Consider the following 14,273-nt stretch of genomic DNA (forward strand, 5'->3'; position numbering starts at 1 on the left):
AACCAAAAGACACTAAAACGAATGAGATCCCACCAAAAGACACTAAAAATCAAAAGACACTAAAAACCAATGAGATCCAAACCAAAAGACAGTAAAAACCAATAAGATCCCAACCAAAAGACACTAAAAACCAATGAGATCCCGCCCGAAAGACACTAAATACCAATGAGATCCCAACCAACAGACAATAAAAACCGATGAGATCCCATCCAAAAGACACTAAAAACAAAAAGAAATCCAAAGAACAACAAGTTATCGGCCGTGTGAATAAGCTTTAAGTACCCCGAACCTAAACAAATATAATTAAGGCTATAAAGATCTGTCATAAGCAACAAATTTTCCAAAGCATGTAGTTTTACAGCTCAAAATCAAAATGTACTGCCATTTCCCTTTCACCTTAAAAGCTGTGCCACGTGTCCCTAAACAAGATGGTATTGCTGTTTTATAATACCACATATTAGCAAAAATGTTGACACAATCTTATTAATATACTTACAGTTTGAAGAACTGATCATTTTACATTCACCAATAAATGAGTTTCCTAAGAACACGTCATATAGAAAACAATAAGAATACAACACAATTGTATTTGATGCCATGAAGAAAACAAACTATTTGTGTTGTTTAAAACGACATATAACATGCAGTTAACTTTTATGATATTTATCGAATTAAATAAAACAACATTAATTTTATTACCATAAATACATTACTTTTAATCATAACATGTCTGAGTAAACAAAGAACGCTTGTAACTTTATTGAACATTCCATAAACAGATAGAGTCGTAAAATTTTCTTTAGTTTCACCATTTATTTGGTTCGTTTAAAAACTTCCTTTTCCGTATGGGATTGACCCAATATACCATTATAGAGGAAGCAAAGACTTTTTAATTTTTAAACAGAGTATACAATTAATTACCTCACAGTTTAATAAAACAAATATGAAATAGAAAAAAGAACAACACTTTGTTACAGATTTGGGAGTCAATCATCATCGATAACACAACAGTACTGGATGGAGTTAGCTTCGCTTTATATACCAGCAGTGTGTTACCATGTATTAAGTGCATACAACAAAGTTAGAAAATATATATACGTGTGTAGGAACAATCAAGATAAGTCCAAAAAAGAAATAAACAGGAAAAAATCGATAAAAAATAAGACGGGAGAAAAGATAAACTATAACATAGAAAATTAAACGTTGAGAAAGCCAAACAATACCAATTATCTGGTGCCCCAGAAGGTGAAGCAGTTCCTGTCCAAAACGTGTCATCTTTAAAGTGTTTCAAATTTTGTCATATCGGGGCCTTTTAGAGCTAAATGCATATTATGGGTTTTGCTCATTGTTGAAGGTAAATTGGTGATCTGTTATTTTTCACATCTTTGTCCTTTGGTCTATGGATACAGTTGAAGTTGTCTCATTTAGAAGCATACCATATCTTCCTACATTTATATTATGACTAGAGCAATTTGGTAAATACTGTGAAATTACATGTATAGTCATACTTCTATATGGTTACAGCCAAGGTAGAATTTCAATACACCTAAAGATAATCAGACTAACTTAATCGGCATCTTATTATTGTAAATATAATTTATATGATAAAAATTATATTTGACGGTATTAACTTTCATTGTAATGTCGTAATGAAACTAAAGCAGTAGGAATGGTATTTTTAAACTCATTGTTTTTTTTACATTTTTCAACAGCAAAGGAGGCATGCTTATATAAAAAGTAAAATAACAAAAATACCGAACTCCAATGAAAATTCAAAACGGAAATTCCCTTATCAAATGGCAAAATCAAAAGCTCAAACACATAAAACGAATGGACAACAACAGGCATTTCCTTATGTAGATTAAACCTGGTTTTATAGCTAGCTAAACCTCTCACTTGTATAACAGTTACATTTGTTGTATATAGAATTCCATTATATTGACAACAATGTGAGAGAAAAACAAACAGACATAATAGGTAATAGGTATATACTCACTGTTTCAGTAAAATCTGATGATGAAACTTCATGAAACATGTAATGGTATTTCTTATATATTTTTGTTAACGTGAGCGGCAATATCAAACCAACCGATGAATCAACCTTAGCAAGCTTCCTGTAGTAGCGAAAACATTTTGATCCAAATTATGTGCCGTTGTTTATCTCTTTGAGGTTTTGGTGGTTTTCAAAGTCCGTTGTGCTGTCCGGTAATTTTGTTTATGCCTGTTATTATTTTTTTGCTTTACATTTAGATATATTAGTCATCTAACTTTTAATCATTCAGTGTAAGGACATCCTTATCATAGCGTAGTTAAAATATAATGCATGACAGCGGTTTTAGATTCTAAATGTAAAACCCTTGTATAAATTGATTTCTTCTTGAAAAGCCAATGTATGACATGTATGACTTTAAATAAAAGGAAATGCTGTTTATACGCCAATAAGACAGCAATCCAACAAAACAAACAAAACGACATTTTAAAGGTCGACAATTATTATGTATAGACTGGTGTATATGCAAAATGTTAAGCTCTATGTCGTCTAGAGTCTAGCAGAAACAACCAAAGATATGTAGTCGACACATTTTTGCAATTAAAAAGTAACTAACATACAGCATACATGTATGACACGAGAAAGTGCTACACTAAATGAGGGACAGGTATATGTATATGAGGCGGGGAACAACTATCTTTTTAGATACCACCCCCCCCCCCCCCTTATAATTTTCACTCGTGATCTAACTAAAAGTACATACGCGAAGGCCGTACAGTGACCTAAAGTTCTTATAAATTTCGATGTCATTTGGTCGCTGGTTGGGAATGTCTCATTGGCAATCATACCACATCTTCTTTTTTTATATATACCATAATAATCAGTACAGCTAAAAGCACTTACATGTACGAAATGTAACTCTAAAGTATCAGTAAAATAGATGACAAAACACAAGTTAAGTTGTGAGACAAAGCAGACAATCAAGGAACTAGGACAAAAAAAATCAGCATACTGTGACGTATCCATATTTTGTTTAAGAGACTTAACAATAGAGATCGAATGCAACTATTTTGCGGACAAACAAGGGAACACGAATAAGAAGTCCCATCAAAATCAGTAGCAAAACCAGTTGTACGGAACGGCAAAAAATAGCCGCTTCGTTGGCATCTTTTTTGCTCAGTGGTCAACATCTATAACACGTCACATTCTAAAGGTCAACATCAGTGAAAACAAATGGAAATTGTTTACATTTGAACTATACATTTATTTTCTTTTGAAATAAGTCATAATCATCTGATGTCCTATTTTCTCTGCATACTTCATGATTAGCATGATCTGTTTTTCTTGGTCCGCCATTTTGTTGAGGTGTGACATAATAAAAATCTTCAGGATGGCTATACAGATTGTTTGCACTATTTTCACATTTGTTATTACCAGAAATATTGTAGAGACCGTCATTAAAGGTATCAATACTATTCAATACAAGACTATTGGCCCCTATTTCGTTGGCGGCTGGTTTTGCAAGTTCGTACTTTTGGGGTTCATACAACGGAGTTTTCGGAATCGGTTTTGCAAGTTCGTAATTTGTCGAGTTTAAATCTTTGGTTTCATGAAAATCACTTTTATATTTATTTTTAGTTGACACTTTTAAAATTTGTGATCGATCAGACCCCTCCTCGGTTGAAGTCAAATCGATATAATCTCCAATTTTCATTTCCTTCCTACTAATTGGAGATGGTCTAACATGAACACGTGCATTATTTCCAAGGTTTGTGGGACGATTGTTATTAGGTGGTATCTTCGGAGGCTCCAAAGAATCGTACACTGTCATATAATTATGAGGTTGATCGAAACGAACTGGTGAGCATGCATCATACTGATGATTCCTTTCTTCGCTATACATTCCGAGAGTGTCGTATCCATCTTCATTGTCGCCATTGGTTACGGTTGTCACTTGAGAAACAGTGGTTGTTATATTTCTGTGACCATTATTATAATGTTGATCGTATTTTCGTTTAAAACATGAAAATCTGTAAAAAAAAAATAAAGCTTGGAATTTAATATAGGGTAATAATATAACAACTTATCAAAATCATAATCTTAAAATGTAATATATTAATCGCCAGATTTTTACTTTTTCAACACAACGGGTACGGTGCCATTTGTTGAACCGGAACACCAGAATTAATTCCTGTTTTTTTGTGGTCTATTTTAAAAACCTTTCGTCGTCCTGAACACGCATGGAATATTTGTCACTGGACGTTAAGTACTCAACAGCATCAATCATTCAAATTTAAGTTTTCTTCGTAGAATTTTACAAACTGTTGTTTCTTTAACCTAATGTTTGTGATTGCCCTTTTGCTACTTCCGTTGTTTGTTTTCATCAATTATCTTAGTAACCATAAAAGGAAGTTTTCCCTTGGAGTTCGGTATTTTTCTTATTTTCTTTTTTCATGTTTGAAATAAATATGTGTAGAATTAAGAGTTGTCAATCAAAACTAACAACACATGCCACAAAATTCTATCAATAAAACAATGAAGAGTTTTCAAAATCCCATTTTTTTTTTCGAATCTTTATATTTACATATGTTGAATGAATAAAGCATACAATATATTAAACAATCATTGTATTCAATATGTGTTTGTTTATATTGTGTAAGCTATGGCAGAATTACAATATAGAATGTAGCGGTGGATATTTTTATGCAAATATCCGCATGTTGCTTTAGTTATGGCATATCAATGTCAAATATTCTAGAATCCAAAAAATGAAACAAACGTTGAGAGCAAAATGAATGACCGTCTGATAAAAAGAAGTATAAAATAGGAGATGTGGTATGATTGCCAATGATACAACTATATATATATCCAACAGATTCCACATACAACAGAATTGAGGAGCTATATGTCACCGTACGGTCTGATTTATGTACAAAACAATGAACGAAAAGCAAACAAGACAGACAGCAACCAACAACAACCACAACAGGCTCCTGACTTGGCACATATAGAATGTTGCGGGGGGTTAAATTGTTTGTGAGCTGCATAATAAAAAGGATTATAATTTTCTAATACAGTTACTTAATTTTGTAACTGCAGATACTCGTTTTTATGGCATCACAAGTACATGGTTCAACGTGAAGGTGATATCCTCAATAAAAAACGGACTATAAGTTTTGTCAAAGACGTAGTAATACAATGCTGATGGATGGCTATTTAACGTCCATAGCCAATGGCAAATATGTGATAATTACATATGCGATATCTTTTGATTTGTTTCCGTGTCCACTAACGTAAAGTTGAAAAAATAGTTTCCTACTTTCTGTGTGTAAGTATATATAAGGCTTATATGAAATTTCATCTTTATCAATACAGAATGTTAGTATTTATGTTATTAGAGTTAAGGTCACTGGTGAAATGAGTAATTAAAAAAGTATGTAAATATAACTTGAGTTTGGTATTCACAATAAGTAAAACATTTCTAATATGAACATTTTGCCATCAAGATTTTTTCAACTGGTTCAAAATTAAGGTAGTTATATCGTAATGTAGAGCTCGTGTGCTTACCTCCTTAAGATGACAACACACAATATTAATACCAATAACAGGAATATTAGCCCTCCAACCACGCCTCCAAGAATGCCTATAACATAAACAAATTAAAGTAATGTTATAATTTCGAAACTGATGAATTATATCAAACTATAGTGTACACTTTAGGTATCTACACATTTCGGGGCCTTTTATAGCTGACTATGCGGTATGGGTTTTGCTCATTGTTGAAAGCCGTACGGTTACCTATAGTTGTTAATTTCTGTGTCATTTGGTCTCTTGTTGAGAGTTGTCTCATTGGCAATCATACCAGATCTTCTTATCTTTATATATACATATAAAACGTACATTTGTAACAAGTCAGTATAATACGTGTGGTAACATTTCTACTTTTTTGTTTTACAGCTGATCATTATTTAGAGATTTATGGTAAGTTGAATATCTATTTTTGTCTTTTGTAGTACACGTACACTTGATATATATGTGAACCATTTAACCTTTGCTAATGTCACATGCTTATCTGTATATCTGTATACTGCGGTGTATTGTATACCATACGTTGGTTTAACAATTTATAGACCAATTAGACTGGTTCTCCTTAAAACAAGTCACATTTATTATTTTGTGCTGTACTGATTGGTATATTTTGTATTATTTTTTAAAGCTACTGTTAAGTATTAATGCTTATCTTAAATATATGTTTTATCACCATCTCGATAAAAACAAATGTTAAGCTAAATTGTTGAATTACCAACATTACGTCCAATCTGACTATGGGCGTTTAATACGAGGCATAGAGAACAAGATACAGACACAGCCTGAACATGTGTCCTTCTTTTCTATTGGTAAACAGTTGCTAACGTCTATGTCAATTGAACCCATGCGAATAGTTGTCTCATTGGCAATCCTGGCAATCTTCTTATTTGTGTATGTTTCAATTAAAATTGTTTTAAAGGGACTTCCATTTATATTAATTGTAACGTTATTTTAGCGATTTAGAAAATATTGTTGACTTTAAATGAATCACACAGATAAATCGTCGTGTCATGGATCTTATAAGTTTATATGTCCCCTTTTTATAAAAATAGAGATAGTTATATATTTGATATCAAAATGCAATGGTTTATCTCCCTATAAAACTATAATTATTATACGAGATTTCTACATTCTACGAGTTTTTGTCAGAACAACACTGTTCTATCTCCATACTCATATCGGATTATAATTATAGCTTGTTCATCTAGCTAGTTCAGACAAAAATATGTTTACACTGTTGTAACTCCACTATATCCACCAGAATTGGGAATATTACACAGTTAAAAAGTACATGGTCTAAGTCCACAAAATATAGGGACAAATTTTTAAGACAACATTGTTTGTAGTGAAGTGTGCTATCTCCAGAAAAGGGGATTCTTTATTTATCTAAGTTGCTTGTCTGTTAATAAACCAATCGAACAAAGAGTTTTCTTCATGTACGTAAATTCGATTCCTATATAATTTTTAATGTCTCAGTCAATTTTTTATGATATTGCGCCCTTAAACTTCATATTCATTTTGCCAACCGCTAGAGATTTGGAAACACATCATTATAAGATTCACACGACGAAATATTATAGACAATATAAAAATAAGGAGATGAGGTATGATTGCCAATGAGACAACTATCCACCAAAGTTCAAATAAAGTGGAAGCATGTCATGTGTTTCATTCTCCTTTTTTACTGTTCATTCTATATTCTAATTGAGTAAACTTTACTAGTTTAGTTTATTGGAGTTTTTTGTCTTGAAAATCGCAAATCCGCCGCTGTAAATAGCATTAGGGAATTTCATGTCATACTGTTGCTACTTAAAAAACCATATCATTTACTGAAAGTCCCTTCAGAAGAAAACATATACATGTATTTGCAAGTGGCTATTAAATTGCAGTACTTGCACATGTATCATGACAATATAATTACAAACCATTACATACCAGCTGTTAGAATTTTATCCACTTGAGAAGTTCTGTTTCCATGTGTACTATTTGTTGTGTATGTAGGTGTTACTGAAAATGAACATTTTTGTTTTAGTAAACGTTTTAGCATTTTGGTGATACAATGTGCATATATGGAGGGTCTTGATGGGGGGTCCTTCATTTTTTATTCTCAAACTTTAAGTCCATTTTTTCTATTCTTTATTTAAATTTACTCAAATATTTTTTTCTCTTTTTTCTCTTATCTTTATATTTTTTACCCTTTATTCTCTATTCTGCAAACCCCATTCAGACCCTCATGCAATGAGAGTAGCTTTGTAACAAAAAATAATCTCAGTTACTCCTAGGCTTTAGATTTCGTTCGTATCAATTTTTTTGATTGGTTGAAATTATATTGCTTATGCCCTGAACGAGTCTACAATAACAAATGAAAGTTAATTATTAAATTAAAAATCCATAATCATATAATTGGTGTTCTGGGTCATTCGGACCATATACTATGTCCTTATACTTGTGTAATTGCAAATGAGACAATTATACTAAAACAAGGAGCAAAAATGATACTGATCGTAAGCTATATAACGTTCCGTGATGTAATTTCAAAATAAAATAAATAGCCTGGCATTTTTAAAGTAGCTGCACTTATGCAATTATTCTAATAAACTAGTAAAAGTTAACTGATAACTTTATTATTTTTTTAACTAAACAATTAATTTGAAATGAATAATTACGCCTATCATCATGGTATGTGCATGTACTTAACGGTAATATTGCCTAAGGGATTTTAAAGTACATACAGTAAACATGAGGGTCTGAATGGGGTCCTTCAAATCAGCATTCTTTAATTGTTTAGACAGTTTTCTCTAGTTTTCATAAATTAGCCCATTATTCTGCATTCTGTAATTTTTAAAGTCAGTTTTTCTATTTTTCTTAAATTTGCTCATGATTCTCTGGTTTTCTTTATATTTTAGCACCTCATTATTTTCTATCTATTATATTTTTGCACTTCATTATTATCTATTCTTTATATTTTAGCACCCCATTCTTTTCAATTCTTTATTATTTTTATCCATTTTTCTGTATTGGCCTTTATTCTATTATGTGAGCCCCATCCAGACCCTCATATGTGTATCAACAATAACATTATTGACCACTTGACACAATTACATGCAATGTGGTTGTAGATAAGACAAAAGGAAATTGACATTGGTCATAAATATGTCAAGTATGATCACATAATCAACTTCTGGATAATTCTTAAGTTTATAAGATATATTGTTGACATGCTTACTTACAAAGTCCATAACACTTCAATACATACAGTGTGTATTTCATGTTCATAGCATACAACTTATTGTTTGATTTCGTCTGAATTACGAAATTGCGTGCAACACTTTGCTTTTAACAATAAGAAACTTTCAGAAAACAAAATAAACGATAAAACGATATATAACTTTCACATTTTTTTCAAGCATCTTTGAATTTCACACCTCTAGATTTGTTTTCCCCTGTTTCGAAAAAAAATGAAAAAAAAACAAAAAACATAAGGGTTGATTGGGGGTATAGAAATATGGCCAAACATACTTCTCCGATCACGTTCTCAACAGAGCGTTCGTTCTCCAGAATGTATAGATACGTAGCCACGTTCGGTCGAAACTCTGCCGTTAAATCCGATGCCCGTAGTGCAGGACCACGCTCGTCCTTGCAGAAATTCTGATGGTAATTATCCTTAGATGGCAAGGCCAAACGTCTGTCCCTTTCTATAAAACCTTATGTTTTATTGTCAATTTAAACTCCAGTCCCTCAACCCGGCAGACGTTTTTTTGACTATGTTTCATAAATATTGTTTCAATTGTTAATTTTTTGTCATGATTATACAAGAAACATTTGCCACTGAACCTTAATCAAGCAAAAATGTTATCAACAAAAAATTAGGCAATGGTTATAGTCTCTATATCGTCACATATTTTTGCTTCGAGGAATTTAAACTGGTGAAATATAAACATCATCGACTTGCTTATATCATCATCAAACTGCAACAATTGTGGACGGATTATTTAAATATGTTCTTGACTGTTTTTTCTTCAATGCTAGACATTTCATTTTAATGACATTTCATGTTTATTTAGTATCATCATTATAGTAGCTTTAAACTTATAAAGAAATCGACATACCATATTTGACTTTATCTGTAGTTTCTCTGTTGGCTCTGGTACTAGTTGGTATTCTAGCTATGGAATAGATTAAAATAATATTTGTAAAAGCATTTGTTGGGTACACCTCAATTACACATCAACCAACTAAACTAACAGAAAACCAAAAAGACTTCTTATTTTCAACAACAGTACTCAACTTCAACTTGAATCCTATTGAGAAAAACATACTAAATGTAAAAAAGTCTTTTCAAATTTGTTTTTCTACAAACAATAATGAAAGAGAACGCACCTCTGTGATGCGTCGTTAAAGATCTATAAATAAATATAAATCATGATTATTTACTATTTATCATTTTGCCGACAAATTTCAAATACTACATTTGACGTCATCATTACAATCCTAATTACAGTGCACACTATTGACCATAGTATTAAATCTCAGCACTTTGAAAATGAATTATTTACCTGGTGTGGTCCTTGAAAAAAATCCCGGAAACAACGTAGATCTTATACTTGGATTTCTGTAATTTCTTGTACTAGTTATCTTGACAGTAGTAGTAGAAAAGTCTTCATCTATGTCTAAATATGACAAAAATATACCAATGGATTTAAAACATTTCTACAAAGTAAACATTATATTAGTTTTTGCATCTCCTTTTGTATGAGTTTTATTTTATCCGTAGCATGTCCTAGTAATAGATGAAAGGCAAACAAGTCATCTTTAGTCCAGAAAAACTAGACTTATGTCATGAAATAGAAGTTCCTTCATAATATAAGTTCCAAATGGAGGAAATATTCTGTTATACTTTTTCCACTGGAACAAATATTACAGAATTTGTTCCTTTCGTGTTGGTCAGTCTTTAGTTTTCTATGTTGTGTTTTGTGTACTATAATTGTTTGTCTGTTGGCCTTTTTCTTTTTAGCCATGGCGTCAGTGGCGTGGTTAGGCCATTTTTAAGTGTACGCCCGAACCTTGGCGAGGATCCTGCTCTAGGGCCTTCTGGTAGGGGATTCGATGGGGCGAAGCCACCGAAAGCTCACGAATTATTTAGAAAAGAGATATCATTTCTGTCATTTAAAACTCATCAATTTCGTTAATGGACACATGAAATAATTTTTACAGATGGTTAGTTGTAACATAAAATTCGTAAAGGCCTGTTCCGTGGCACCCTGTGTCTCGCCGGATTGCTGCTGTCAGTGTAAAAGCGTAATGTTGACTGTAAAAAAGTGAATCTATTTATCAGTCAAATGCGGGAAAATTAGCTTGTGTCAAAGTTTCATGACAATCTATGCATGTTTACACATTTATCATGTCACAAAAATTTAATTCTGTCCGTTAAATGCAAAAAAAAAAAAAAAAATAAGTCCGCCTGTCAGTAAAATGCAGAAAAATGAAAAAAATGTATACTTTCAAAGTTTCAGACATAATCTCTTATTTATAAAAAGTTTCTGCCAAACTTTCATAAAATTCGATGAAGGTTTGACAAAGACATGTGTAAAAACTTTAACCTAAGACTGATCCTAAATGTTTGCGACGCCGACGGAATCTAGGATCGATATGTCTTGTTTTCTCGCCATAAATCTCACTAGCTCGAAAAAAAAATGCAAACCACATATCGTATCTCAGCAGATAATGAATTGCTTTAGTCGCAGCTTTAAACAATTGGAAACTGAGCAGAATTCACAATAGATTCAGACTTTGATAGAAAATGAATAAATATATAATATGATATACCATTTGATTAAAAAGTAAATTTTGTCACTTCTATCTTCAATTACAAGTCATTGAAGAAAGAATTAAAAGGATTTCGAAATGCGCAACTGGTGCAGAAAAATTGGTACCGTTAATGTTATTACTTTTAACCACTTCTTTTGATTCATTTAGATTAAAATATTTGTTCTCCAAAATTCATGTGTACGCCCGGGCGTTTTGACGTAAATGTAGCTACGCGCCTGGGCGTTGTCAGTTTATTTTCGACTTATGAGGTTGAATGTCCCTTTGGTATCTTTTGCCTCTCTTTTACGAAATAAAGGGTATATATAATATTATATTTGTTACAAAAGTAACAGATATTATGGCATCATGATTGTTTGTAACAAAGTTTCCAGGGGAACTTCTGTTAGGCGGAACAAATACACGTTTACACCTTAAGGTATTAATAGAATGCAGAAATGTCACAAAAGCAGTTGATACAACACAAACAGACCAATATTGGAGTGCAGCACATCATTATAAAAAGAGGTGGACAATAGCATGGGGACATTCAAAACTTTTTGAACAGCGTAGACACAGTCATAGAAGAAATATGAGGTCTCTGGTGCGCTGAATAGCAACATCAACTCTGTTTAAAATGTGGTCATTGTTAAATATTTGTTTGATTTCGAATATCAAAAAACGATTATTGATTTTAATGGTTTATAACTTAATCCGATGGCAGTAAAAAGGTGCGAACGACAATTTTTTTTTATGGGTCAAGCTCAAAGAAGCATTTATCGCTATTATACGATATTTTGCCTGAGGACATAGGATCATATGCATACATGTAATAAAGAGTTTAGTTGTAATCCTTCAATGATATAGTTTGATTTATCAAAATGGTAATGTAAATTGTTAATTAGTAAATCGCCGCGATAGTCTTCCCTAGATTAGAAATTTGAACATGAGAAAAAAAAACAGTTTTGCGTTTAAAGCAGTTGATTACGTGCGAAACATAATCAAAATGTACATGTCACATACAAAATTGTAAGGGATTATTATATAAATCGGATGGAATATTAAAATAAACTTAAAAAGTAAATAAAAAGAAATGACAGTCACTATTAAAGTTATTATAAGTAATAGTCGTTTATAAATTTGAATTCATTTACCTTTGAAAAAGCAGACTTTGAACTCTGCACTGCATTTGTCAGACACCCAAATTGATTTCGTAGTAAATCCATAATTTTCATATTCTATACACCGACTTTTCCTTTTCTCTTCTATTATTTCAATGGACACAATTTTTCCATCTTCTGGTATATCTTCTACCACACATGTGACAGGCCGTTTACCTCTCTTTGAGTTACATTCTTCGTTTCTACATTGTTGTGCTGAATGGTTAGAAGCAGTAGATAAATGCATTTTAGTTTGAATCAGATGCACAGTACACAACATAATATGTCTTTTATATCTTTGGTTTAACAATCTTTGCAATAAGGACTTAGAAACTATATTTGTAAGTTGTTCTTTTCAACTTTTATAGTTTAGTGTATATGTTGTGTACAAATTGTAATGTTGTACAAATTATAATTTGTACAGATTTTTTGTACAAGTTATCAGTGTTTTATGAACCGCTAAACACAAATGGGTGATACAAGCACACAGTCTTTTGTTTCGCATATTTCTGTCATATTTCCATGACTACATGATACAGTTTAATACTGAGCATTGATACAAAAAACATTATAAGAACGCAAAAAGACTTTTTATGGTTATGATTTTGGTATAAGGAGAAAAATAAAAAAAGAATTTAAACCATTCAGGTGTCCTTATTTCCAGTTTGAGGACAAGGAGAATAGCACTAAATGTCAGGTTGAAGTATATAAATTTTAATTTAAGACATTAAACTGATACATTTTAGAGGATAAACTTTTTATCACCTGGTGCAAAAAGGTATGTATCAAAAAACTTATAACTTGTACAAAAACCCTGTACAAATTATAATTTGTACAAACTTACATCTTGTACACCACATATACATCAGTTTATGGAGCTACCATTTGATTTTTATGGGGGGGGGGGCTAAGATGAAATTTGAAAACAAATAGGCAGGACAGGAGTTTTGAGTAAAAAAAAAGGCAGGATGAGCAACTTGGCAAAAAAAAGGCAGGATGACAATTTATGTGAAAAAAGTCAGGATAACTAATAAAAAAAAAAATGCAGGACCGAATAGAGTGAAAAATAAAAAGGCAGGACAGAGATTTAAACTACCCCCCCCCCCCCCCCCCCATAAAAATCAAATGGTAGCTCCCTTATATTATAATTATAAGTTGTATTTTGGTTTAAGAAAAACATTTAGTATAAAATAAGGAGATGTGTTATGATTGCCAGTGAGACAACTCTCCTCCATAGACCAAATGTGTAATGTATAATTTAGTGCAAAAGTTTATATTGCTATTCATATATAATTAATATGTACTTTAATCTTTAATTGCATATTAACTACATTGTACCTAGTACTTAATTTCGTTTTGAATATTTAAAACTACAAAACTTACCGCCATCACAATAGATTAAAACACAAATACCAACGAAAATCCATAAGATCTCCATTTATCCATACATAACGCGTATACAATAAAAGTGAAGTAGGGTCGCGATTTTTCACGGGAAGTTACACACCGATGATATTAATGACGATTTCCGGTTACATTGTTTCATTGTTAAATACATAACAGAGGTCATCATCTTGTACATTTGATGTCACTATTAACACGATTGACATGAAAAAGTGGTTTTTATGACGTATCATATGTAACAACCGAAGAATTACATATCTTTTATCTTATGTAGGGTGTTTTAAACCATAATGATTCAACATGATTGTGATCGACTTTTATTTGAT

General features: G+C 31.8%; 1 protein-coding gene across 2 annotated transcripts; it reads right to left on the reverse strand.

Moving 5' to 3' along the window:
• Positions 1-2,713: 2,713 nt before the first annotated feature.
• On the reverse strand, positions 2,714-14,059 carry LOC127707513 (uncharacterized). Of its 2 annotated transcripts, none has more exons than XM_052212092.1 (7): positions 13,927-14,059; positions 12,538-12,759; positions 10,135-10,248; positions 9,688-9,744; positions 7,514-7,585; positions 5,558-5,633; positions 2,714-4,020 (listed from the first exon to the last, which is right to left on the reverse strand). In XM_052212092.1, exons 1-7 carry the CDS (start codon positions 13,979-13,981, stop codon positions 3,246-3,248), a joined length of 1,371 nt encoding a protein of 456 aa, XP_052068052.1. In that variant the 5' UTR covers positions 13,982-14,059; the 3' UTR covers positions 2,714-3,245. The 2 variants fall into 2 exon arrangements, with proteins under 2 accessions (XP_052068052.1, XP_052068053.1); XM_052212093.1 differs by having other exon boundaries at positions 10,135-10,288.
• Between the last annotated feature and the right edge of the window lie 214 nt (positions 14,060-14,273).

This window comes from Mytilus californianus, unplaced genomic scaffold (assembly GCF_021869535.1).
Source record: "Mytilus californianus isolate M0D057914Y unplaced genomic scaffold, xbMytCali1.0.p SCAF_7, whole genome shotgun sequence".
In the NCBI taxonomy this organism is placed as follows: Eukaryota; Metazoa; Mollusca; class Bivalvia; order Mytilida; family Mytilidae; genus Mytilus; species Mytilus californianus.